Raw genomic sequence first — 27,263 nt, 5'->3', positions numbered from 1 at the left:
CCATGGGCTTTGGGCTCAGGTTCTCAGTCCTGTAGAGGCTCATGCTTTGAGATGAGGAATCCTGAGGGCAAACTGCAAGCCCTGTTGATACCCCACCCAGGGGGTCATTACCTGCAAGACTCATGCTGCCTGACCCCTGGCCAACTCAGCGCCAGTCCAATATACTTGTTGACACTCCCCCGGCCCCGCCCTCACATCCCAAGAAGCATCTCTGTGAAGTGCTCTGGCATGCCCAGGTCTGTAGGCTAAGGCAGCTCAGTATAGGGCTTTGACTCATCTACAGGGGGCTGGGGAAGGATTAGCCTTTGATTGACATGGTCAGCTTTGCTTAGTACTGGTGGGAGGCTCAAGGGCAGCAGAAGATGGAGGCAGCCCAACCCCATGCTGTTTGCCAGCACTAGTCAGCCTCTTTGATGGGGAGGCTGTGGATGAAGGAGTTTCCAGTTCATCCAAGCAAGAACAGGGCATGTGGAAAAATCAGCTGCCAGCCATTGCAGGGGAAGTCCTGCCCCTTGCAGATAAGGTGCAAGAGGTTTTAATTAACCAGGCTGAATTAGTTCTGTCTCTCCCAGGGCTCTGCGTTAGCAATCAGCGTGGGGCAGGCGGCACTCGAAGCGAAGCGGGCTTGCTACTGCAACCAGCCTTTTGCCCTTCGTGTGCACCAAGGATCCAAAAGCACCTGCCAAACCTGGCTACCTTCAGCCTCTCTGCTCCTCAGGAAAGTATCCTCATTCCCTGGGGAGGCAAACAGAGGGGAGGGGCTCACGGCATCAGTGACTAGCCCAACGTGTGCAGGCTACAAGGCCAGTGCCTCAAGCAGGAAACCACCCCTTCCTGACACACACACTGTATGTGTGTGTGCCTGTGTTAGAGTCGGGGCTGGGGCCAGAACTGCTGGGATCCGTCTGTCACTGAGTTGGGTAAGCCAGTTCCCTGTGCCTCAGTTTCCTCTTTAAAATGCAATGTTGCATTCTCCGGGGAGGCTGTGATGGTTAGAAAAGCCGCTGAATGGTGCTTGCTACTGTAAGTGTTCAGCACTCCTCCAGAGGGCGCCCTCGAGCTACCCTGCTGTATTGCTGGGATCCCTGGAGGCAAAGATTTAGAGGCTGAGTGTTGTGAGAGGGAATCTGAACTGCAGCAGCAGCTTCATGTGGGAGCAGGAGCTGAAGGTTGTGATTAAAGCAAAGGGCCCATGCTCCCTTTGAATAGGGTTACCTGTGGGAGGCCGGGGCAGGGGAGGAGTTCTTATTCCTTGAGCCTGCCTATCCGCACTCAGGCCAGGCCCAATGGCAGCACCTCCGGTGGCAGCTTTGCCCCACAGCAGCATCAGCCAGGAGAAGCCCAGCCCCAAAGGAACTCACAGCCTGGCTTTACCTCCACTGCTCCAAGTGAAGCCCCTCCATCTGGGTCGGGCTCTAGCAGGCATGTGCCTTGGCCCTTCTCTTGCAGGGCTGAAGCAGAGCTGGCATCTTGCCTGCAGTTGCGCACCCTATGGAATGCGTTGGTACAGCTGGGAAGTAGATGAATATTCACAGCACCAGACTCTGAGGATTCCACAGTTTAGTAACCTGCCTCCTTGCTGCCAGCATCCCCTATCTCCGACACACAGCTCAATGGCAGTTATTGAGAGGTGAAGTTATTGAGGGATCTCAAGGCAGAGGATCACACTAGGGAAGGAAGCTCCAAAGAGCCAGGAGCTCAAACTCATGCAGCCATCACAATGAAACTACATCTCAAATACCTGTCCACCCCACTCCCATGAATGCGGCTCACCCACGCAACAGCTAGTCATGTACCCTGCACCTCTTATGCCCACAGCTGTGCCCATCTGCAGGCCAGGCCAGACCTTACAGTTCACTTGAGACACCAGCAGGGAGAGCAATTTGGTCTGGCCCAGGAGACAGGTGGAGAGACAGATATTGGCTTAGTACAGTGGTACCACTCTGGATGCAGGGGGTGCTGTGTCCAGGTACCATCCTGGTTAGAGAGGGGCAGGAGGTGCTGTGCCTGGGGACCGCCCTGGATGCAGGGGAGCACGGGATGCTGTGCCTGGGTACCACCCTGGTTATAGGGGGCAGGGAGCACTGTACCCAGGTACCACCCCAGATGCAGGAGGCACTGTGCCCAGATACCACCTTAGATGTAGGGGGCAGGGGGTGCTGTGTCTGGCTACCATCCTGGTTAGAGAGAAGCAGGAGGTGCTGTGCCTGGGGACTGCCCTGGATGCAGGCGGCACTGTGCCCAGGTACCACCCAGATGCAGCGGTCAGGGGCTGTTGTGACTAGGTACCACCTTGGTTATAGGGGGCAGGGGGCACTGTGCTCAGGTACTGCCCTGGATAAAGGGGGCAGGGGCTGCTGTGCCTGGGCTCAGTACCGCCCTGGCTGCAGGGGGGCTGGGGGTGCGGTGCCTGGGTCAGGTACCTCCCTGGATGTAGGGGGACAGGGGGCACTGTGCCCAGGTATCACCCTAGATGCAGGGGGAAGGGGGTGCTGTGGCTGGACCAGGTACTGCCCTGGATGCAGGGGCAGGGGGTGCTGTGCCTGGGCTGGGTACTGCCCTGGTTGAAGGGGTAGGGGGCGCTGTGCCTGGGTACCACGCTGGAGGCAGGTCGCAGCAGGTTCCATGCCCAGGCCGGGTACTGCCCTGGAGGCAGGGGTGCAGGGGCCGCTGTGCCCGGGCTGGGTACTACCCTGAAGGCAGGGGGCATGGGGCTCTGTGCCCAGGCTGGGTACCGCCCTTGAGGCAGGGGGCGCTGTGCCTGGGCCAGGTACCACCCTGGAGGCAGGGGGCGCTGTGCCTGGCCTGGGTACTGCCCAGGGGGCAGGGGGCGCTGTGCCCGGACTGGGTACCGCCCTGGATGCAGGGGGCAGAGGGCGCTGTGCCCGGACTGGGTACCGCCCTGGATGCAGGGGGCAGGGGGCGCTGTGCCCGGGCCGGGTACCACCCTGGAGGCAGGGGGCAGGGCGCGCTGTGCCCGGACAAGGTACTGAACTGGAGGCAGGGGGCGCTGTGCCCGGACCGGGTACCACCCTGGAGACAGGGGGCAGGGGGCGCTGTGCCCGGGCCGGGTACTGCCCTGGAGGCAGGGGGCGCTGTGCCCGGGCCAGGTACTACCCTGGAGGCAGGGGGCGCTGTGCCTGGCCTGGGTACTGCCCAGGGGGCAGGGGGCGCTGTGCCCGGACTGGGTACCGCCCTGGATGCAGGGTGCAGGGGGCGCTGTGCCCGGATCAGGTACCACACTGGAGGCAGGGGGCGCTGTGCCCGGGCCGGGTACCGCCCTGGAGGCGGGGGGCAGGGGGCGCTGTGCCCGGACCAGGTACCACACTGGATGCAGGGTGCAGGGGGCGCTGTTCCCGGACCAGGTACCACACTGGAGGCAGGGGGCGCTGTGCCCGGGCCGGGTACCGCCCTGGAGGCGGGGGGCAGGGGGCGCTGTGCCCGGACCAGGTACCACACTGGATGCAGGGTGCAGGGGGCGCTGTGCCCGGACCAGGTACCACACTGGAGGCAGGGGGCGCTGTGCCCGGGCCGGGTACCGCCCTGGAGACAGGGGGCGCTGTGCCCGGACCAGGTACCACACTGGAGGCAGGGGGCGCTGTGCCCGGGCCGGGTACCACACTGGAGGCAGGGGGCGCTGTGCCCGGGCTGGGTACCGCCCTGGAGGCCGGGGGCGCTGTGCCCGGGCCGGGTACCGCCCTGGAGACAGGGGGCGCTGTGCCCGGACCAGGTACCACACTGGAGACAGGGGGCGCTGTGCCCGGACCAGGTACTGCCCTGGAGGCGGGGGGCGCTGTGCCCGGGCCGGGTACCACACTGGAGGCAGGGGGCGCTGTGCCCGGGCCGGGTACCACACTGGAGGCAGGGGGCGCTGTGCCCGGGCTGGGTACCGCCCTGGAGGCCGGGGGCGCTGTGCCCGGACCAGGTACCGCCCTGGAGACAGGGGGCGCTGTGCCCGGACCCGGTACCACACTGGAGGCAGGGGGCGCTGTGCCCGGGCTGGGTACCGCCCTGGAGGCCGGGGGCGCTGTGCCCGGGCCGGGTACCGCCCTGGAGGCAGGGGGCGCTGTGCCCGGACCAGGTACCACACTGGAGGCAGGGGGCGCTGTGCCCGGGCCGGGTACCACACTGGAGGCAGGGGGCGCTGTGCCCGGGCCGGGTACCACACTGGAGGCAGGGGGCGCTGTGCCCGGGCTGGGTACCGCCCTGGAGGCCGGGGGCGCTGTGCCCGGGCCGGGTACCGCCCTGGAGACAGGGGGCGCTGTGCCCGGACCAGGTACCGCCCTGGAGACAGGGGGCGCTGTGCCCGGACCCGGTACCACACTGGAGGCAGGGGGCGCTGTGCCCGGGCTGGGTACCGCCCTGGAGGCCGGGGGGCGCTGTGCCCGGGCCGGGTACCGCCCTGGAGACAGGGGGCGCTGTGCCCGGACCAGGTACCACACTGGAGGCAGGGGGCGCTGTGCCCGGGCCGGGTACCACACTGGAGGCAGGGGGCGCTGTGCCCGGGCCGGGTACCACACTGGAGGCAGGGGGCGCTGTGCCCGGGCTGGGTACCGCCCTGGAGGCGGGGAGCTGCCCAGAGCAGCCCACTGACCGCCCGGCGTTTGCTGCGTCCCCGCCGCGCACCCCGCCCCGTGCGCTCCCCGGCGGCCGGGCCGCAGGTGTCTCGCCAGCGCCAGAGGCTGCAGCGTCGCTCCCGGCTCCGGTGGGCTCAGCGCTCCGCGGCTGCCCCGCCTCCCCCCGCTGGGCTGCCATTGGCTCCCGGCCCCGCGTCTCCCCCAGCCCCTCTCGCCGGCCCCCGCCCCCGGAGCTGCGGGAGTGGAGCGGCGCTCGCTCTCCGATCGCTCCGCAGCAGCGCGGGGCTGGCTCGGCGGCTGCAGCCCGGCACCTTTCCCTGCCATCGCTCCCGGCGCCCTGGGAGGCGAGCAGCAAACCTGCCTCCCGCCGCCTCCTGCCTCCCATGAGCCCCGCAGCCGGCCGCCCCTGCAGCCAGCCAGCCCCGGCGGGTATATGGATAGGAGCTCCTTGCTGCAGCTCATCCAGGAGCAGGTGAGTGCTGATTTCCAAGGCAGCGGCTGCTGCTCCTCTCTCGCTCGGCTCGGGGGGTGCCAGCCCCGCAGCCTGGGGAGGGGGTAACTTTCCAGGGGGGTGGGGATGGAACAGGGGCTCTCTGCAGGTTGCCAGCCCAGCTCTGTGCCCATCCCCTTGGTATCTCCCTGGTGGGTTCTCCTCACGCCGTGTTGTTAGCTCGTGGCTTGGCACCAGCCCTTCCATGGCATCGCGCAGACCAGGCCATGTGCACCTCTGGGTCTGTCTCCCCCTCATGGTGGCATCGGGGGGGGGGAGCCCTGGTGTCCCCTGCCAGCACCGTCTCTGTCACGCCTCCGAAATAGAGCGGATGTGCTCGTGAGCGTGGCTGCGGTGCCTGCTGGCACCGAGGGGGCGGCTTACGCTAATGAGAGCCAAACATCCCCCCCGCAACTCTGTCAGAGGCATTTCGAAGCTGGCCTGCCATGACCCTGCTATTCCAGCTCTGGGGGCACCTCCTGAACCACTGGCTGCCAAGGGTGTTGGATCGGGGCACCTGCTCGAACAGTGGAGGGGCAAATATATGATGTAGCCAGCAGCCTCAGAGGCCATGCAGCTCCTTTCACTTCTGATCTCCTCATTCATCCCAGCCCAGAGCTCTCTAGCTTAGCGCTTCGAGGCTAAGGACCTGCTCTGGTGAGGTGCAGGAGCAGCTGCCCTCAGACTGGGCAAAGAGTGGGTGAGGGGTGTCCATCACCTGGAAACACTGAGCCCTAATTTATTAACACATGGTGGCACTGAGCCCTGTGACCTGACTACAGGATTGGGCCCCAGTGCATTAACACTTGGTGGCAGCAAGCCCTGTGATCTAACCACAGGATTGGGCCCTAATGCGTTAACACTGTGTTGCATTGAGCCCTCTGCTCCAATTGCAGGATTGGCTCCTAATGCATTAACCCTTGGTGGCACTGAGTGCTCGGTTCTGACTGATCCCCAGCTGGAACCCCTTCATCTGCTCTGGCAGTCAAACTCAGTCTCTTTAGCCAGTCCCCTGCGCTGCCAGGGATTCTGATGTTGGGAGATGGGTCGTTAATTTCAGTTAGGAATTTAGACTCCGAGTTCCTGTTTCAATTATTATCCCTCTGACTCACTGCATGACCTTGGGCAAGTCCCATAACCTCTTTGGAGGAGGGAGCTGGGTTACCAGGCATCTCACTGGCAATTGGATGTGGGATCTGAGCTGAACGTCCAGGAGCTGAGTGGTACAAATGTGTCTAAACATCTCTGTAAGGAAAGGGTTGCCATGAGGGAGAGAGCCGGGACCTGTTACACTTCTGGAGGCAAGGGGGCAGTAATGCCACTCAGCCTAGAGCAGTGGTTCTCAACCTGCAGCCCGTGGGCCACTTGTGGCCCAATCAGCACATAGCTGTAGCCCAGGTGACCTCAGGGCCATACAGGTAGTACATATATTGTGGATACAGCCCACACAACACACAGAGAGCTGCATATGCGGCCTACAATGGTAAATAGGCTGAGAACCACTGGCCTAGATGATTGGCCGAAGGTTAGAGAGCATTTTAGGAGAGGACATTGGCCTCAGATCCTGCCACCTCCACGTCCAACATTTCTCAGCAGCTAGAGGTTGAATAAACTGCCCAGCCCTAGTGCCCTGTGGGAGTTGTAGTGCTGCAGCCTTAGGCGCAAAGGACGTGATCACTGGTGGTGACTGTTTGATCTGGGATGGTGCAGGCCACAGGTGCTGGAATGTGGCTGGAGATGGGGTCTCTGCAGGCCACTGAGGGGGGAATGATTTGCTGCTGCTGCTGCTTTGGTCTGTTATGGGCTGGCCAATTTGCACTGAAATGCATGAGGAAAGAGAGAATCTGGGTGTGTGTTTGTGTGTGTATGTACTTGTGCATGCATGGTATGCGTGCATCTCCGTGTGTAGCGTGCAAGCATGGAGCAAGTGTACATGCCCATATGTAAGTATGTGAGTGGTTCTAAGTGTGTACTGTGTGTATGATATGCCTAGGTGCATATTCAGGTGGGTGAGTGTGCTTTCACCTGGGGTGTGTGCCTGTGTGGACTCTGTGTGTGTGTGTGTGTGTGTGTGTGTGTGTGTGTGTGTGAGGGTGCAGGCATACATATTTATTGTGTGTATCATGTGCATGCAGGTATACATATGTGTGAGGCATGTGTGCAGGGGTATATTGTGCATCTCCATGTGTACGTGTGGGTCGGCATGCCTGTACATGAGATGTGAAGGTTGGTCTGTGTGCATCTCTGTGTGTACGAGTGTGGGCATGCATGGACATGAGATGTGGGGGTATGGGCTGTGTGCATCTCCGTGTGTACGTGTGTGGGCATGCATGGACATGAGATGTGGGGGTATGGTCTGTGTGCATCTCAATGTGTATGTGGGTGGGCATGCGTGGACACGAGATATGGAGGTATGGTCTATGTGCATCTCCGTGTGTACGTGTGTGGGCATGCATGGACATGAGATGTGGAGGTATGGTCTGTGTGCATCTCTGTGTACATGTACGGGCATGTGTGTACACGAGATGTGGAGGTATAGTACGTCTGAATCTCCCTCTGTATGTGTGCGCCTATGCAGAACAAGTGTGTGATCCTAAGTGTGGACATAGTGTGTATATCTGCATGTAGATGGGTGTGCACACATATGCTTGCATCTGGCATGTGCAGTGTGTATGTGTGCATTCAGACGGGTGTTTTGTGTGCTTGGGTCTGCATTTGTGTGTGGTGTGCATGGGCGAGGGCATGTGGGTTTGCTGAGTGGTGCTGGGGGGCAGTGGTGGCAATGGTATTAGCCACAGGAAGAGCAGGTGAATAGCTATTGAATCTAGTGAGCTAAATGGAGGCCCTGCTGTCACACCCAGGGAGAGGGGACAAGCGGCTGCCTGGGGGCAGTGGGTCTTTAACTAGAGGACAGACTCAGTGGTACTGGAATGTTCTCTAGGGATTATTCCTGGTATTACAGTCATACCTAGAGGCCACAAGTGTGATCGGAGGCCCTGTGCGCTAGGCGCTGTACATACAATAGTAAGAGACAGGTGCTAGAGCTTACAACCTAGAGAGACGAAGAAGGGAAGGGACAAGGAGGCACTGAGTGGTGAAGTGACTTGGGCAGGGCCACCCAGTCAGTCTGTGGCTGAGCTGGGACCAGAGCCCAAGTTTCCTGAGTTGCAATCCAGCACCGTAGCTATTTATCCACTAGCCCATACTTGGATGTGGCTGCTTATGCTGAAGGGTTGCCTACCTGGGACACTGTTCGGTGAACACAGATATCACGGCTTCCTTGTGACTGGCCCTTACTAGGCCCAGTGTGCAGTGAACTGCAGGCTCCAAGGAGAAAGTAAAAGTGGAATTGGCACCTGACCTGGGATTTATTGTGTGTGTGTGGGGGGGGGGGGGGAGGCGGGAAAGAGAGACACTGCCTCCACACCGCCGCTCTGACTGCTTCCTGGAGCACTGCCCCACCCATCCTACAGCACAGCCGTCCTAGGCACACCAGGCTCTGGAACTGTAGCCCATTGCACATGGCCAGCCACATGAAGGATGAGTTGTAAGTGCTGTGGAGAGGCAGTAACCCCTAGGACAGCGGTTCTCAAACTTTTTTTTCCACAGACCACTTGAAAATTGCTGAGGGTCTCGGCGGACCACTTAACGATCTTTCCAAATGTTGTTTGCACAGTTAGCTAATTATTGTAAAGTATCCAAAGTGCTATATAAAAAAATAAACAACTTTTTTTGTTCTACAAATAAAAGCACACCGCTCATATTTTTATGTCAGTAGTCTTACCTTTCTAATACGATGGATGCGCCCTCTCTCCCCCACCGTGGCAACCCCCGAACTGGGGCTGGAAAAGAGGGGGGGGTCTCTCCCTCTCTCTCCAACGGTGGCAGCCGCAGTCCTGGAGCTGAGGAAAGTCGCCTCTTTCTCTGGCCACTGCAGCCCTGAACATCCCAAATTCCCCCCACCCCCTCTTCTCATCCTACTGGCCCCTCCCACCTACCCCCTATTCCGCCCAAGGCCACCACCTCAATTTACATGTGCGTTTTCTCCAGAGTCCAGGCACCTAATTAGTGAAGCCGAGCCTGCACGGCTCCACTAATTAGGTGGGTGGCCCTTCATTCTGTCACCTGCAGCCGCCCAGGCGCACACCTTAGAGGGAACTATCTGTGGCCACCTGAATGGAGCTCGGTCCGCGGATCACAGTTTGAGAACCTCTGTTCTAGAGAGCTCTGCTTGTAACTCGCTTTCCTTGTCTAGAGCACGGTCTAGGTGCTGTGATCTACACAGCCTCCAAAGGGTTAATTTGGCCATATGCTGCATCCCCCTGCCTTGTAATCCCCCTTCTCAGGCTCTTGCAGGGGCGGGGGGAGGGGCAGCCTCACTCTCCCAAAGGAAGACGTGCCCTTCCCCTGCACTGGATTGGGCCCTCTCTGCGGCTGCTGCACCCTCCAGGCTGAGATGCAGAGTCTCCGCTAGATCTGTCAGTAGCCCCAGGGAGCTTTGGGATGGAGAGGTCACAGTCTCCCTCAGCTCAAACCAGAATAGCGCGTGTGTGTCCGTGTCCCACAGCGTTCTCCGTCGTGCCCATTCCACAAGGACATTGCCAGGGAGCTCTGCGTTTTGCATTTCGTTCCCTGGAGAATAAGATGACAGAGACAATATTATTTGCAGAATAATTCTGTTTTACTGGCTTTGCCTCCCAGGGGCAGAACCCAGCCTCTGTCATGCCCTCGGCAGGGACTTAAGCACACGGACTCTTTTTGTCCTTCCAAAATGTTTTGGTTTTTGTTTTTTTAAGACTCGCCCTTCCCCCACATTATTCAAAGTGCTTTTCAAGGAGGAAATTGGATACAAACCTTCCTGATAAATCCAGCATGACTGTGGCTTTGCTCTGGGTGAGTGAGGACGTGACACTTTTGGAAGAGCTGAAGGTGGCGCCAGGGGAATTCGATAGGGGTCTGTTCACCTGAGCTGGTGTGAGTCTGGCTCCCTGTTTTGGAAGTGGGAGCAGGAGAGGAGAGTGTGAGGGAAAGGGTGGGAATTGCAAAGGAGAACTTGAAAGAGGCCTGCTCGTCAGCCCATCAGAATCACCAGCTGGCAGATCCCTCCATTTGCACACCGAAGGGGCATTGGATCTCAAAGAGTTTGGAGCTGAGAGGAGGGTGCAGATGTGGACACGTTGAAATGGAATGGGCGACAGGGCACGGATCACTTGGTAACTACCCTGTTCTGTTCATTCCCTCTGGGGCATGTGGCATAGGCCCTTGTCGGAAGACAGGATCCTGGGCTAGATGGACCTTTGATCTGACCCAGTATGGCCATTCTTTTGTTCTTAAACTGCATGGAAAGCTCAGAAGAAGTTGGGAGCAATGTTGGGCTGTGTGTCCTAATTCGGGTTCAAGGTCTTCAGAGTTGATCCATTGCTCATACTGCAGCTGGAATTGTTGGGACTTGGTGTGAATCTGGGAAGTTTCTGGGAGGACTCAGGGTTTGGACACCTTGGTTCTGAATTCTGTAATCACAACTGATTATTGATTCCAGCCGTGCTTTCCCAGTAAATGTAGAGCAGTCTGAAGGGGTAGCCTACTGGGTGAACATTGTCCTTTGTAGAGCTAGAAGAACATCCTAACCCCCCTTCCCCAAGTCTTTTGAAGGCCTGTGAGTTTGGCTCCTAGTCCAGGGCCCCCGTATTTTACGCGCTGCTTCTGCTTTCTGGAAGTTGACCTGCAAAGATCCGGGGGCTTGTTGGTGAAGGAGTAAGAGGCAGGAGTGTCATAAACAAGGGTGCTAGAGTTACGGGTTCCTGCACATGCTGACTTACCTCTCTTTGTCCTTCCAGAGCTCCAACTGCCTGAGCCCCGCACATGTTAGTGAGTGTGCCCAGTGAGACAGGGCAACATCACCCCATAACCTTCTCTCCTGCCTTTATCAGAGCCCACTCTCCCATCTTAGGAGCTGTGCAGGAGGGATGGAGTGGAAGGGTTTTGTGGTTGGGACTGAGTCTCAGGAGCTCTTGGTTCATGTCCTAGACTTCCTTGGCCGCACACATGTGGGAGAGTGAGAGAGAGAGCAGCTGGGCTGAGGGTTTCCAGGGTTAGTAAAACCCATCGTTGAAATCCTTTGCTTTAAAAATCTCCATGACTGTGCCAGGCATTGTAGCAGAACACGGGCTGCGGGGCAGCGCCCAGCCACACCACTTCCCACAAGTTGACAGCAACACCAGTGCCAGCCTCTCCTAGAAGAAGTGACCTTAGGGAGAACAGTGAAAGAGTCCTAGTGTAGGGGAGTTCCCATCTACTCCAGCCTCAATGCCATCTTCCCAATGCTTGGAGCTAACACCTTTTGTCTGTGACTCTGGTTTCTTTTGCAGCTTGATCCAGACAACACCGGTTTCATTGGTGTAGAGACCTTCGCCAGCCTGGTGCACAGCCATGAACTGCCCCTGGATCCTGCCAAGCTGGAGATGTTGGTGGCTCTGGCCCAGAGCAACGATGAAGGGCAGATCTGCTATCAGGAGCTGGTAGACCTGGTCAGTAACGTGAGTACTAGTAACAGCCCCGAGGCACTGCGCAAGTGCCATAGCTCTGCATGCTGCCGGGGAATGCTTTGCCCAGGAAATACTGCAGCTGAAACAACCCACCTGGCAGTTCCAATCCCTCAACCCCCAAGAGGGCAGGCCCAGGATGGCAACTGAAGGATAGATGGGCATCGCTCATGTGCATGGACCTGCCACTGAAAGGCAGGAGTTTTAGAGAGGGGAAGTGCAAAGCCCAGCCCTCCGTTTAGTTCAGTGTTAGAGACCATGGGGCAAATTCAATCCTGGTGTAAGCAATCCCAGCTCCTGCCAATGTCAGCACCCTCTGCCCCTGCTTACGCCAGGCTTGAATGTGGCCCTGAGACTCAAAGGTGTGGCTCCCAGGCAGGAACCACTCTCCCAGAACGCCTGCTGCAAGAAAGGAATGAAGCCCATTCGGTGGGATCCCTCCAGCTGGCCCAGTGCCCATTGTGGGCAGCTGGGCTAAGGGTGCTGGAGAAGGAACTCCAAGTCTGTACTCCCTGCTGGCTGGCCTGTGTCAAATGAGTTGGGGAGGTCTCAGCTCAGCTCCCGGGGGACAAAAGGCTGTTCCACACAAACCAGCATCGCCAAGCGGGGAGGCCCAGCATGGCACGGGCCACACAAGCAGAGCCGCTCCCTCCCTGAGCTGAGACATGGTGGGGGTGGTTTGTGTTGCTGACTGCTGTTCTCAGGAGGGCTCCCCAGGGCTGGCCATGTGGTGCCAGCACTGGACAAGGGGAAAGGACAGTTGTGAGCAAAAGGAGGGGAAATCCTGTGACTCCCCCATAGAGAGCCATCCTGATCACTGGCTGCTACAGGGTGAAGGTGGGACAGCTCACAGGTAGGGCCCCATTCTGTTCTCGCGGCTGCAGCTGGGGAGGTAGGGCTTTGTCTGTAGCAGGCACTCTGACCTAAGTTGCTGGTTCAGGACCCATGTGAGGCGCCTCCAAGGGGGAAGCAATCAGGGAGGTGGAAAATAAAAAATATTTCCCCCCTTTATTGCTGAGCTCTTGACTAAAGCAGGTGGCACCACTGACTGTGCAGAGAGAAATCCTTAATTCTCCATAAATTATTCCTGATTGCCTTGGCCGAGTGAGGAAACGATCCGGCAAGAGAGAGACATTAGCATGCTGTCCCTGTCCCCGCTGTGTGCTCAGAATCCCAAACTCGCCACGGCCCCAGCAGAAGCCCTTCCTCCCCTCTCCTCAGCTGAGAATGGAGAAGGCCTGGTTGCTTCTCGGATGATTGCAGGAACTGGAAGGAATGGGACAGGGAATCCCTGCCCGGGGCTGACCCCTGCTGGCAGAGGCTGGGAGTGGAGTAGCTGGGCGGGCTGCGTACGTCACGGTCTCTCTCTGCAGATTAGCAGTAAACGTTCCAGTAGCTTCAAACGAGCCATTGCCAATGGGCAGAGGGCACTGCCCCGGGACGTGCTGCTGGACGAGACTGGCCTGGGCTTCTACAAGCGCTTTGTCCGCTATGTGGCCTATGAGATCCTGCCCTGCGAGATGGACCGGCGCTGGTACTTCTATCAGCACCGCACCTGCCCTCCGCCCATCTTCATGGCAGCCGTCACGCTGACCCAGGTATGCTGAGTGCTCCTGGGGACCTGCTGTCCTGCCCTTGTATCCGCTGTGGGAGAGGGGGTGGTCCTACCAACCAGTCACTGGGGGAGGGGCTCCTTGGCACCTGCATGTGATCCAACGAAACAGTCCACGCTAGGCACCTTCCTGGGGGATGCTGAGCTCCAAAGCCAGGGCAGGAGGAGGATGTCACGGAGTCACTCAGCCTGGCAGCAGGCAAGGGTATCCCAGGTTCAGCTCAGCCTAGCATTACAGAGGGGAATTCCTTTTGGTTATAACTGACAACTAGCCCCTTTCCTTCTACAGATCATCGTGTTCCTCTGCTACGGGGCCCGGTTGAACCGGTGGGTCCTGCAGACCTACCACCCAGAGTACATGAAGAGCCCACTGGTATACCACCCGGGGCACCGAGCCCGGGCCTGGAGATTCTTCACCTATATGTTCATGCACGTTGGGTAAGGATATACCACTCCCCATGCCCCTTGGGGGTAGGCAGCTCAGCTGGTGTGGTGAGACTGTGTTCCTGTCTCACTGCAGCAGGTGGGGTGGTGGGGCAGCCCAGCACTGGATGAACTTGGGATATCAATTCCTCTTTCTCCTCTGGAGATCACAGAGCCTGCAGATCATGACTAAGGTCAAGGTATGGGTGACAGCTCGCTCTGCTTGCTCTAAACTGTGGACTAGAACCCTTTATTTATCTCCTGGGGCACTGGATGGCTCCTGGGAACTGGTCACTTCTAGGCAGCCTGCTTGTCTCCAGCTCAGATCAGGAGCGGCTGAAAGGTATTCTCACCCGATGGGCGTTCTGTTAGCTTGTGTGGAGTGAGGTGGTGGGTCTCAGTGCATTCCTAGTGCACCCAGCGCCACACTGGCAGTGTCAGAAGAGAGGCCAAGGGCTGAGTGGGCTTTGAGGCTGGCCTACCCTCTCCCCTGTAGGTGTGGTCCCTCCAGGTCAGGGCTCAGGCACTGCTGAGGGTCTGTTTGCACTCTCTATATGGCAGCTGGGGGGGATGCTTGTGCTAGCTCTGCTTGAGTAGGACACTAAAAATAGCAGGGTGGACATTGTGGTACAGGCAGCAACCTGGGCTGTCCACCCAACCCTCTGGGGTCATGCTGAAGCCTCTTCCATGCCACAACACCTGCGTTGTTAGTCTTGGAGGCCTAGCTCAAGCGGAGTTAGCATGTGTCTGTCTCTACCCACGCTGGGAGGGAGGCAGGCTGGCTCCCAGCTGCAGTGTAGACTTCCTCTGTGAGGGCACGGCGGGGGATGTGAGGGGGTAGCTTGTATTGCAGCTACTAGCGCAGTGCCAAGCTTTGTGGGTAATAAAGGACATAAGACTCAAGGAGGGGTTTCTGAACTGGATGAATAGCGAGAGTTACATTCTGGGGACTAGAATTTAGCCTCAATTGGTTTTTCAGCCCTTCTTTGTTATTAATTCTGATCATTATTATTACTACTTTTTGTATGATTGTAGCATCTAGAACCCCCTTGTCACAGGACCCCACGGTGCTAGGAGCTATACAGACAGAACAAAAAGTCAGTCAGCTTGCAATCTTAAGTAGAAGACAAGGGATGCCAGACAGATACAGACAGAGAAATGGGGGTGGAACAGTGAGACAAAACTAGTCTCCATGGTAGGCAGTGATCTCAGTGCGCCTGCAGCCTGACCACTGTCCAGTTTTTGTAGGCCTCATGCCAAGGGAGAGTTGGAAGGAGGACAATGAAGTGGCTTTGCACCTGTGCAATGGGAACTTCTCCGAAGTGCGAGGGGAGAAAGCACAAAAGTGCTCATTTGAAAGCGTAATAGGTGGGCGATGGAGGCTGGGTTCCTGGGCCAAGCGGGGGCGGGAGTCGACCTTTTGATGCACAATGAGAGAGGACAGGTTGGTTGGGGCTAGGACACGAAGGATCTAGAAAGTGAAGGCCAGAAATGTATGTTGGAGGCAGTAGAGAAGGGGAAACCAGTGGAGGGACACACAGAGAGGCAGGGCCGCCCAGAGGATTCAGGGGGCCTGGAGCAAAGTAGGGGAGCAGACATAAAAAAAGGTGCCACCCAGTGTGGCGCTTGTACTCACCAGGTGGTGCTCCGGGTCTGCGGCAACGGGTCCTTCACTCGCTCCGTGTCTTTGGCAGCACTGAAGGCCCCCCGCTGAAGTGCCGCCGAAGACCCAGAGCAAGTGAAGGACCGCCGCCGAAGTGGCGCCGAAGACCTGGACCACCGCCGGGTGAGTGAAAATTAAACAGGCACCTCTAGGGATTCTCGGCCAGGGCTCACGGGGCACCTGTGGGGCCCGGGGCAAATTGCCCCACTTGCCCCCCCTCTCCCGCCCCAGTAGCTCTGGACAATGGAGTGGAAGGGTCAAAGCAATGGGCTGGGAGAATGATCTGATTTGCTGTTTGAATATCCAGACGGTCAAATTTCACAGAAAGCAAATTTGGGCCAGTGGCCAAAACTTGACTCAACACATTTGTCTTGCAATGAACTGACATTCTTTTTGGGCAGAGACAGATAATAAAGGAGAGATCGTCCAATCAGGAAGCAAAAGCAATACCAGGTGACTTCAGTGACCAAAGAGCAAGTAAGGATGCAGTTGTGGATAAGACTTGGAGTCAGAAGACCTGGGTTCTAGTCCTGGCTCCACTATTTTCTCACTGTGTGACCTTGGGGCAAATTGCTCAGTGTGTCTCTCCATGCCTCAGTTTCCACACCTGTAAAAGAGGATGCATGTAAGGCTTCATTCATTAACACTTGTAAGCACACCAGCTGGGATGGAAATGAGTCCCACTGAAAAGACTGTAAATACGCAGAGATTTAGCATCAAATGGCTGCTGGGACAGTGGGTGAGCAGCCCACCATCTGAAATTCATTTGCACACGACGCTGATCAAACTGTATTAAAGGGGGTCAGATTTGTGGAGCAGACAGTTCCCCAACTGGAGAAAGGGCTAACGTCACTGGTGGCCCAGCATTACTAACAGTCCAGGCCCTTCCACCTTGTGGCGGGGCAACAACTCACCGGTGTGGCACCTCCTGCTGGTTGTCCAGGGAATTAGCTCTCCAGCCTCTGGAGCACCCTCTGCAGGTTGGTGTCTTGCTGCCACTGGCCCCATGTCCTTCCTAGACCCCGGTGCCCTTTACCCAGGGGTTCTGCCCACCGCAGAACCCCCTCACTCTGGGTCTCCCCTCCCAAGGGAACCCCCAACCCCCTAAACCCACCTTGCCTCAGTGGCTACTGCCAGACATCATCTAGCCCCCACTCACTGGGGCTAACTGCAGTCTGTAAACCACTCATCATCGGCAAGTGGGTCAGGACCTGCTGCCTTTGCCTATCTCTGGGCTGCCCCTCTGCAGCCCCAGTACCTATTTGGCTCTTTTTGCAAGACCTGCAGCCTGGGGTTTTTCCTGGCTGGAGCTCCCCAGCACCCGCTGCCCTTCCCCAGCACTGCTCCACCTCAGATACCCTTCTCAGCTCCCCTGCAGTCAGGTCCTTCTCTCTCCAGAAGCTAGAAAGAGAGTTTCCTTGCCTCTGGCCCTCAGCCCTCTTATAGGGCCAGCTGTGGCCTGATTGGGGTGTGGCCGCACCTATGGCTGCTTTCCCCAGTCAGCCTGACTTTTCTCCGCTGCAGCCCTCTCCCAGCCCTCTCTGGAGAACGGCTCCAGACCCACACACGCACTGGTGCTCAAAGCAGAATAAGAGGGAAGAGGGATCACACAAATGGGCCATCGACCAGCAATGGCCATGGATAGCAGCAGCAAAGCAGGCTGTTCAGTTACGCAGCTCCATGCCCCAGCGCAGGAAAGACATGGCTTCGAGTCCTTCCCAAGCTAATGTCTAAGGGGAACAATAGCCATCTCCTGCCCCCATAGACACTCTCAGTGCAGAGGCCACGGGTTTGTGGGGCTCACCAGCGTGGTAACAGCACAGAATGTCAATTAGGGATGATATAAATAATTATCATTGAAAGGAAGGACAAAGGTCAACTGCAGCTGATCCCCCGCTTGGTGGGATTAGCTGCAGTTGACTCTTATCATGGCCTCTTGATTGGTGGGATTAACAACAAACTGCCCTCTGATTGGAGGCTGTTTGGTGAAACATCGCCCATTTGGCCCTGGGGCAGTGTTGCCTTGAAATAGATCCCCGATGCCAATGTCAGTAGGACCCTAGAGGCTGCCTGGCATTTCAGGGCTCGGCCAGGACTCATTGCTGTGTACCCAGGGCATTCCCGGGAACAGGCCCCATGGCAGGAGGCTGCAGCCAGATCTTCCTATCCCAGACTTTCCACCCTCGGCCCCTGGAGGTCTCAGTTCAGTGGGTGAATGTGGCCACTGGCTCCCAAGGCTTCAAGTGAAAACAGAGTAATCTGGAAGTGGTGTTTGCACAAGCAGCAATGCTGCAATGGGATGGGCTGGCTCAGGGGGCAGGTCCTGGAAGAGGGAGCTTTTTGGTCTCTGTTTCCAATCCTGCCCAGGTTAGGTGGGCTCAGTTCAGTTCCCTCCTGGGTGGATATCCACAGATGTGGCTGGCAGCAGCCATCAGAGTGAGGCTTGCAGGAGAGGGGTCTGGGCTACACGAGGGTGCATGGGAGGCAGGAGCTTCTATTTGCGACTAGCTTAGCCTGTGCTCTGGGGCAAGTCACTGCCCCTCTGTGTTTTGGCTCCTGCTCAGTAAAACAGTGGTACTGGAAGGACTCATTGGTGTGTATAAAGTACTGAGAGACGAGGTGCTGCAGATGTGCAGAGCTGGGCCATGAAGAGCGGCCTTCCCTTCCCCCACATGGAGGCCCTCCCTGCTCAGGGATGAGCATACTGGCTGAGCTGGGGGGGAGGATCTTGTGAGGAAGCGGGTATCCACCTCCCACTGAAGCTAGTGGGAATTTAAGGTGCTCACCAGGATCTCCCAGGGTTGGGCCTAGTTGCTCTGTGCTGAGGCCAGCACGGGATCCTAAAACCCTCAGAAGGGAAGGGTTAGGCCAGAGTCACAATTTGCATCGTTATTCCCAGAAACTTTCTGATCCATCCTGAGCCCTGGGTTTAACCCACTGCCTTCCTGCACTGGGCACCGTGTACCATCCCACCCCGCCCTGTGCTGGGGCCCTCTGCTTGCCTGGTCAGTGCTGACTTGCTGCTGGATGAACGTGTTTCCTTGTCTCTCTGTCTAGGCTGGAACAGCTGGGATTCAACGCCCTCCTTCAGCTCATGATTGGGGTCCCCCTGGAGATGGTCCATGGCATCTTACGCATCAGCTTTCTCTACCTGGCAGGAGTGCTGGCAGGTGGGTGGGGAGTGCCTGGCTGGAGGCTGCTCCTGCAGGTATTCCCTTCCCCTGCACTGGCAGCGAAGGCTCATTCCAGACCCCCTCCTGCTGCCAGCCTGGCTGTTTGCTCCCCCCTATTTCCACAGTGACTGATCCCCCTACAACTGAGTCCTCAGCTGTCCCCTGGGCCCCTCCTGAGATGGCTGGAAAGGCCCAGGCGTGTGCCTACACTATGGCAGTCAGCCTGAGAGCTCACAGCTGTCTTCTCCTGCCAGCTTCTTTTCTCCTTCCCTCCTCTCTTGGCCCATCCTTTCCTTTCTTTTCCCCTTCCCTTCCCTTCCCTTCCCATGTTCTCTCCTGCCTTCCCCTCTTCCTCCTGCTGGTGCAGGCTGCTCCTGGGCCCTCCCCACACCCACCCACTAAGCTGTCAGAGCTCTGCATTTCTGTCTCTATTATTCCAAGGAGGCGGGTCAGTGCCTCCAGCTGAAATCAATAACGAATTAGAGCTGTTGTGATACATTACCCACCCTTAGGTCAGGCGGGGCCCCACTGAAATGGCTGAGGACAGCAGGCTTGGGGAAAGATTGCCCTTCATGCCCAATTTCCAGGAGAGCTGGGCTTTGTCAGGCTTGCAGATCTGGCAACCCAGATCTCTGCTGAGCTTCGGTTGGTTATTGACCTTCTCCCAGAGGTCCCCTTCCTATGGATCCATTCCCTTCTCCTGTAAACTGGATCTGGGTTAACCAGACACAGATAGTGATTGCAGTGGGGTGGCTCCCTTTAACAGGGGTTCAGAGCCCCTCCTGTAGGTCTCAATATTGTCCTTGTGATATCTGGAGTGCATGGGGAGAGTGGAGCCCCATACTGTAACCCTGCTGCTGGGGAACCCAGCTGCAGCCAGCCCTGGGACACTGAGGAAGGGCTATGATCCCATCTTGTCTGCCCAGGACAGCATGTAGTAAAGTGGCTGTGTGTGTGCTATCACTGCCCTCTGTTGGATGGAAGGGGAACTTTTAGCTCTCATCACATGCCCCACAGCGAATGGAGTCTCCTCTAGCTACCCTGGGAATTACATGCAGGAGGGTCTCCAGCTTTGGGTTTTATATTCAGGTGGTTGAAATTGTCCATGTCCTTGTAAGCCAAGTCCACTCTGCAGCTGCAGAAGAGGTGGCAGGAGCAGTGTCAGCTCCCCTAGTCTGCCCAGCCTGACCTGGAGGGACCTGAGGCTGGAAGGAAGGCTAGTCTCCACTGAATATTCCGTGCAAGGCCCCTCTGCTGCCAAAAATGGGAGCAAATCAGGGCCAGGCATGATGGGTTTGTGCCCCTCGGGAGCAGCTCTGAGACTCCAAAGTAGCTGTCACATGACTCTCACTCATGGCTGAGTTGGGTTTGAACCAGTGACCTAGTTTTGAGGCCTGTGCCAGCCTCTTGCAATAGCTTTGTTTCAAACCAGTGGGATTTGTGTGGTCATAAGGTGGAAACTAGCTGGCATCAGGGTGGAGGGTAGAATCCCCAGCCACTCCATCATCCTCATTTCAGAGATCTCTGTTTCTCTTGCAGTCCTGCACCATTGTTTCTGCCGTGGCCTATCCTGCATCCATGGAAACTGGGGGAGCCCTGGGGGAAGTATTGGAACCAGACTTTTTCCCCACCCCACTGTCGCTACCCTCCTAACACCTTGGGCTGTGATCTCAATAGACTTCATCATGGATGGGAAAGCCCACCCAGAGATGCAGGAAGTGGTGGTGGTGGCTCCAGCTGCCTGAGTCAGTACCAGATCAATGCTGCAGAGGACACTATGCTGCTGGAGAATCTTTTGGGTGAAATCTAAAAGGGGAGGCCCTGACCCTTGGGAGGCAGTAATGATCCCTTGGCACTTTACACAAGAGTAGAGGGCATCAGGGGGATTTTAACTCTGGTAATTGCATTCCTTCTGCCTTACTCCCTGTGCAGTTCTGCCTGGCTTCCTGGTTCTTCCTCACGTCCTGCCCTAAATAGTTGTCCAGTGTCAAAGTGCTGTGTTACACAGCTGCTGAGCACCTCCCCAGAGCCAGGTGGGGAAGTGACTCTTGTAAATAGTTTGCACCTCAGCTGGTGACATTTGTAAAGGGCTTTGGGATCCTCCGGGCTGCAAGGAGCTATATAAGTGTAAGACCATTATCACTAAAGGGGCTGGGTCTTTAAAGCACCGTGCACACCTGTGGCACTGTAACTGTGAAGAGTGTTCTCAGTGTTGGAGGTTACCTGGGTTCATTTGATCCTGTTTCCTTTTTCACAATGTCCTGCTGCACGGCTGGTCTCCAAGGGTGGTGCTGCACCCTGGGCTATAACGCTGGGCATTTTCAAATGCAGCATGACTGAAAATCTCCGTGCACCAGCAAGGCAGTTGGGGAAGGCTGCCTCAAAGCTAGAGCACTTTTATATGCTGCCGACTGCACGGAGAGCTGTTTGCAAAGCCCTTGGGCAATTAGCACAGCAGCTGAAATTACTCATCCATAATGTTGTTGGAATGAGATTGGGATTAGATATCAGGGTTACTAATTCCCACCAAATCGCCGCCTCTGCTCCCTGAAACTGCTGCCTCAGCAGAGGACTGTCTGGGACTGAGGGCAGCTAAAATCAACCCTTCCTGCTCTCCAGAGTCACGGTGCCAATACTGGAAGTGGCATCAGATGGAGACCGAAGTGGGGCCCAGCCTGATTCCCCAGGACTGATGCCTAGGTACTATGGTGATGGGCATTCCCCGGTTCCCTAGTCATCACTGAGAGCAGCATGAGGAGCACTGTCTGATTTCCCCAAAGCCATGGTGGCGTAACTGGGAGAGGCAGCACACAGCGCAGTGTGGGGCACAGCTTCCTTCCCTGGACAGCTCTTGTCTCCCACCTGGCACGATGCAGGCCCAGATCCTGCTGTTGTCAAGCCCAGTGGCCTTAGATCAAATTGCTCTGGGGAGTCAGCTCGAGCACAGCTGTCCAGGGCAGCAGTGGGTGAGGTGTACAGGGAGCTGTGTCCATCCTCTGCTCTGAACCTCCACTCCTTCCAGAGCGGCACAAAAAGCCAGGAAGAGCCCTGTGGGGCTGTCGCCCACGAGTCATCCTAATGGGCCAAGTCCATCGCTGGTGTAACCCTGTTGGTTTCAGGGATCAAGCCGGGATGAATTCAGCCCAATGTGTGTGTATGCACTGCATGTATTTTGAGGTGTCAAATCACCTGGGTGTACTGTGACTTTAGCAAAGCTTTTGATATGGTCTCCCATAATATTCATGCCAACAAGTTAAAGGAGTATGGGCTGGATGAATGGACTATAAGGTGGATAGAAAGCTGGCTAGATCGTCGGGCTCATCGGGTAGTGATCAACAGCTCGATGTCTAGTTGGCAGCTGGTATCAAGTGGAGTGCCCCAGCGGTTGGTCCTGGGGCTGATTTTGTTCAACATCTTTGTTAACGATCTGGATGATGGGATGGATTGCAACCTCAGCAAGTTCATGGATGACACTAAGCTGTGGGGAGAGGTAGATACACTGGAGGGTAGAGAGAGAATTCAGAGTGACCTAGACAAATTGGAGGATTGAGCCAAAAGAAATCTGATGAGGTTCAACAAGGGTAAGTGCAGAGTCCTGCACTTAGGATGGAAGAATCCCATTCATTGCTACAGGCTTGGGACCGACTGGCTAAGCAGCAGTTCTGCAGAAAAGAACCTGGGGATTACAGTGGATGAGAAGCTAGATATGAGTCAGCAGTGTGCCCTTGTTGCCAAGAAGGCTAATGGCATATTGGGCTGCATTAGTAGGAACGTTGCCAGCAGATCGAGGGAAGTGATTATTCCCCTTTATTTCGCACTGGTGAGGCCACATCTGGAGAATTGTCCAGTTTTGGGCCCCCACTAGAGAAAGGATGTGGACAAATTGGAGAGAGTCTTGCGGAGGGCAATGAAAACGATTAGGGGGCTGGAGCACATGGCTTACAAGGAGAGGCTGAGGGAACTGGGCTTATTTAGTCTGCAGAAGAGAAGAGTGAGAGGGGATTTGATAGGGGATGGTTCCAAAGAGGATGGAGCTCGGCTGTTTTCAGTGGTGGCAGATGACAGAACAAGGAACAATAGTCTCAAGTTGCAGTGGGGGAGGTTGGGGGTGTGTGCTGGCTGTGCTAAGAGTTACCACGCTGGGCTGGGGCTGGGGGGATAGGTGGGGGAAATAGGTGGAGCGTGTGTAACTGAGTTTGTCATGCGAGCAGATGGAGCGGGAAAGCCCAAGCATGGAAACCTCCCATTCAAATTGGATCCTGAGTGAGTGAACGACTGGTGCCCTGGAGAACCTGTTTGCCCTGCACCCCCCACCCCGTCCTTCCCAGGAGAGGGGTCTAGTCCTGCCCAAGGTGATCCTCTCTCCCCCACTTTGTAACCCCCTTTCCTCTCTTGTCCGCAGGCTCCCTGACTGTCTCCATCACAGACATGAGGGCCCCTCTGGTCGGAGGCTCGGGAGGTGTCTATGCCCTCTGCTCCGCTCACCTGGCCAACGTTGTCATGGTAGGTACCTGGTTCTGCAGTCAGGCCACCCCTGGGGAAGGACAGACTAGGAGGTGGCTGATCTGCTTCTCCTCCCCAGCACTGGAGATCTGGTGTCACTTAGGGTCAGAGGACAGCAGAGAGGACATCTCTTGGCCAGGAGCCCCCAGTGAGATGAGGCTAAAGAGGATTTGACCAGGCACTGGGGAGAGCAGCATGGCAGGTCAGGGGTCTGTCTGGACCTGCAGAGTCACTGTCAGTCACCCTTCTGCTCACGTGCCAATTAGCTTTGGTCCGTGTCTTTTGATACATAACCAGCCGGGGGACTAGCACAGCAGGAGGGACCGGTTCATTCTTGACCCCCTGTCCAGCACCAGCTGGGGGCACTGCATTGGCATGGGGGGCAATGCCAAGTGGGAGAGGTTTAATAGGTACATGGAGAAGCCTTTGCCTGGGCCATTACCAAGCTCTGGTAGGCTCAGTGTGGGGTAGGCCTCCCCTGGGCTGTCCTATCACTGTGTTGATGGGCCCAGCACAGGCCCCCGGCTTTCCAGGTCCTGTAAGCTGGCTCTGGCCACCATGTCTTGTTCCATGGCGGCTGAGGGCAGGCAGTGGGCTCCCTACGCACATGGAGCGCCACTCGCTCCTGCTGCCATTTCAAATGGTGAGCAACAAGCTGGCCGGCTGCCCTCAGGTCCATCCCCACTTTGAAATGGTCCAAAGGGGTTCTCGGGCCACAGCTCTCGTGCTACCGTAACTTGGGGTCTCTGTCCGCAGAACTGGGCGGGGATGCGTTGCCCGTACAAGCTGCTCCGGATGGTCCTGGCTCTGGTGTGCAGTAAGTATGTGTCGGATGCGATCAGACAACGGAGAGCGCGGCCTGTGGGAGCCTAGCTGGGTGAGGCTGCTGGTGGCACTGTGGTGTCTTGAGATTTTAAGGGCAAAAGGGACCAATCTGATCACCTAGTCCAGTCGCCGGTATCATGCAAGCCAGAGAACCTCACCCAATAGGGTTGCCAACTTTCTAATCCCAGAAAATGAAACAATTTGCCCCGCCCCTTATCAGAGGCCCCACCCCCACTCACTGCATCCCCCCTCCTGCCATCGCTTGCTCTCCACCACTCTCACTCACTCTCACTGGGCTGGGGCAGGGGCTTGTGGTGTAAGAGGGGGTGAGGGCTCTGGCTGGGGGTGTGGGCTCCAGGGTGGGGCCAGAAATGAGGGGTTCAGGGTGTAAAAGGGGCCTCTGGGTTGAGGCAGGGAGTTGAGGTGCAGGAGGGCTTTGGCTGGGGGGTGCAGGCTATAGGGTAGGGCCGGGGATGAGGGGTTCGGGGTGCAGGAATGGGCTTAGGCAGGGGTTTGGGTTGCAGGAGAGGGTGTGGGATGCAGGCTCCAGGAAGCAGTTCAGGGCTGGGTCAGGGGTGCAAGCTCTTGGATGGTGTTAGGCTGCAGGAGGGAGTGCAGGGCTGAGGCAGGCGGTTGGGGTGCAGGAGGGAGATTGGGGCACAGGGGCCAGCCGATCGGTGCTTACCTCCGACATCTCCCAGTTGGCGGCACAGTGGGGCTAAGGCAGGCTCCCTGTCTGCCCTGCCTCTGCGCAGCTCCTGGAAGTGGTGGCATGTCCCTGTGGCCCCCAGGTGGAGGGGCCAGGGGGCTCTGCACGCTGTCCATGCCCGCAAACACCACCCCCACAGCTCCCATTGGCTGCAGTTCCCAGGAGCCACACGGAGCTAGGGAGCTGCGCGGAACCAGGGCAGGCAGAGATTCTGCCTAGCCTCACTGTGTCACCGACCAGACTTTTAGCGGCCTGGTCTGTGGTGCTGACCGGAACCACCAGGATCCCTTTTCAACTGGGCGTTCTGGTCAAAACCAGATGCCTGGCAACCCTACTACCCAGAGCTTCCTGCTCTGGGGGGAATTATCTTCCCTATTCTGTAAGCGACTACTCCCAAGCGCAGTATGTTATGATTGAGCTAGCTCTCACCCTCTTCTGTGCCAGGACCCCATGTTACCCTCTTCCCATGTGCCAAAAGGAAGGGCAGGTGGTTGTTACCCCCATAGACCTCTGTGACCCCCACTAAGAGGTGGGATGAGTTAGAGCATTTATTTTAGAGAGGCATCCGGGCTCAGTGTAGGGACTCGCAGGCATGGAGAGCCCACCACTTCCCATGGCTTGTCACCCCCACTGATATGCAGATGCTGATGGTAAGGAATTGCATAACCTTCCACCGGGAACCCCTGGCCTGTGTCTGGGAGAAGGGAGGCCTGGCACAGTGGGCATGATTGCTGGGGCTCAGTAGGGTCTGACTTGCAGGGGAAGTGACTGGGGCATGAGAAAGGGAGACTCTCTAGGGCAGCGGTAGCTCTTGGCCAATAGCCTCCTCAGCAGAGTTGTGGCGAACAGTCTCACTCTTCGTCCTCCCTCTTGCAGTGAGCTCTGAGGTGGGCCGTGCTGTTTGGCTCCGTTTCTCTCCACCTCTGGCAGCCTCTGGCCCCCAACCCAGCTTCATGGCCCATCTGGCAGGCGCTATTGTGGGCATCAGCATGGGGCTGACGATCCTGCGCAGCTATGAGGAGAAACTGCAGGACCAGTGTGTCTGGTGGGTGGTGCTGCTCTCCTACGCTACCTTCCTCGTCTTTGCTGTCTTCTGGAACATATTTGCCTATGACCTGCTGGGGACACAGATCCCTCCTCCACCGTAGCGTGTTCCCCCCCGGACCCTCAACGCCCACCCTGAAAGTGCCAAAACCCAGATGATGCGGGTGCCAACTTTCCCAGTTGGAGCCCTGCCTGGTACCAGCCACACACTTTTTCTATTGGTGTGTTATTTCACCTGGATGCCGGACTGAATCTTCCTCGGCCCCTGCCTGAGGCTGGGAGGCAACAGACGCATGACACAGAAACAAGGAAAACTGTCCGCTGCAAATCCCGATACAGCCCCCCTTCTGAGCTCGTCCGGAAAGCAGTTCCACTCTGGTGCGTTGGAGCGAATGAGTGTGCTCCCAGGTGAAGGTGGGCGGGAGTGAACCAGCAGACCTGCCCCTTGTGCCAGGCTGGGTATGCCAATGCTCCCTCATAAATGTACAGTTTTCCTGCTCCTACCTCTCCCTCGCTCTCATGGGGGCAGGGCAGCCCAGCTACCCTGCTGTGGGCAGCACCAGAACAGCAGGGACCCCAGTAAAATATTGATCCCATGTGAAGATGATTCTCTCCCTCGCTCTAGTGCCCTTTGTTCCCCCTTTCCTGCTTCTCCCCATTCCTGCACCCATTCTCCATGCAGTCCCTTATGGCAGAGCCCTGAGGGGACAGCACGGTAAGGGGGAAAAGCTCCCTGCATGAAATCTTTGCTCCTTGCTTCCAGGCCCAGGAGAGAGTAGCAAGGGGACTCCATTTGCCCATGGCCTGCAGAGAAAGGGCAGACAGCAGCAGCCACGGATGCCTCCTGACTCTGCAGAGGACAGGGCCAATACAGCTGGGTTCAGGGACTGATGGCAGCTAAGTGTAGCCACAGGTCAGGAGGGAGCCCATCTTTCCTTTATCCCTAGGAAACAGCCATGTCAAGCTCTGGTCTCTGTACCTATTGGGAGATCCCCCCCACCCCAGCCTAAGGGGAGGATCTACAGGACCTCAGAACTCCACTGATTTTGGGGGACAACTAATAAAAGAACAGGGACAGGAGTGTGGTCAGAGGGTCATAAGAAGGGAGCCTGACGGGGACATCGAGCAGAGAACCCCAGACTGCGCGCACTGCTCCTCGAAGGCATCAAGGTAGCCAGTGGACGCCGCCCAGAGGAACTCCGCCTGTATACGTGAACGGACTAAGGACCGGAAACAAGCCCCACAGTCTCAGGAGTCTCCATTGGCCAACCTCCTCTCCCTGGTTGCGTAGATGGCCATTTTAGCCAGGGTGAGGAGGAGGTTGACCAGGAGGTCCTGCGACTTTGTGGGGCCACGGATAGGGAGTGCATAGAGAAGGAGGTGAGGGGAAAAGTGCAGCCAGAAACGTAACAGGATATTGGTGAGGAGCTGGTATAGGGGCTGCAACCTGGCGCACTCTAAGTAAATGTGCACCAGGGTCTCCCTCATGCCGCAGAAGGGGCAGGTGTCTGGGACGGGTAAACCGCGCCAAATACACGCCCGTGCTCATGGCCCCATGGAGGAACTGCCAACTGATATCCCCAGCGGGCCTCGGGACTAGGGTAGAATAGAGGCTGGCTCACCGGGGCTCCTCACCCTCTAGGGGTTGCAGGAGGTCCCGCCACTTTGTGTCGGGACGGGACACAAGGGTGAGGAAGTGAAG

General features: G+C 57.2%; 1 protein-coding gene across 3 annotated transcripts; it reads left to right on the top strand.

Moving 5' to 3' along the window:
• Positions 1-837: 837 nt before the first annotated feature.
• Positions 838-26,623, top strand: RHBDL1 (rhomboid like 1). 3 transcript variants are annotated; one of them, XM_030578878.1, is made up of 8 exons: positions 838-920; positions 11,436-11,603; positions 12,983-13,207; positions 13,511-13,659; positions 18,365-18,477; positions 22,883-22,983; positions 23,740-23,800; positions 25,394-26,623. In XM_030578878.1, the coding sequence occupies exons 2-8, from the start codon at positions 11,529-11,531 to the stop codon at positions 25,663-25,665; spliced, it is 996 nt and encodes a 331-aa protein (XP_030434738.1). In that variant the 5' UTR covers positions 838-920; positions 11,436-11,528; the 3' UTR covers positions 25,666-26,623. The 3 variants fall into 3 exon arrangements, with proteins under 3 accessions (XP_030434738.1, XP_030434737.1, XP_030434736.1); XM_030578877.1 differs by lacking the exon at positions 838-920 and adding an exon at positions 4,823-5,049 and having other exon boundaries at positions 11,436-11,594; XM_030578876.1 differs by lacking the exon at positions 838-920 and adding an exon at positions 4,823-5,049.
• Positions 26,624-27,263: the final 640 nt, after the last annotated feature.

Source organism: Gopherus evgoodei, chromosome 10 (assembly GCF_007399415.2).
Source record: "Gopherus evgoodei ecotype Sinaloan lineage chromosome 10, rGopEvg1_v1.p, whole genome shotgun sequence".
NCBI classification, from domain to species: Eukaryota; Metazoa; Chordata; order Testudines; family Testudinidae; genus Gopherus; species Gopherus evgoodei.
This window is presented reverse-complemented; position numbering and strand designations above follow the sequence as displayed.

Coding starts and splice junctions, on each gene's coding strand:
- RHBDL1 (XM_030578876.1), top strand. CDS start 5,011: ATGGATAGGAGCTCCTTGCTGCAGCTCATCCAGGAGCAG. Junction 11,604..12,982: donor TGGTAGACCTGGTCAGTAAC/GTGAGTACTAGT, acceptor CTCTCTCTGCAG/ATTAGCAGTAAACGTTCCAG. Junction 13,660..18,364: donor TATATGTTCATGCACGTTGG/GTAAGGATATAC, acceptor CTCTCTGTCTAG/GCTGGAACAGCTGGGATTCA.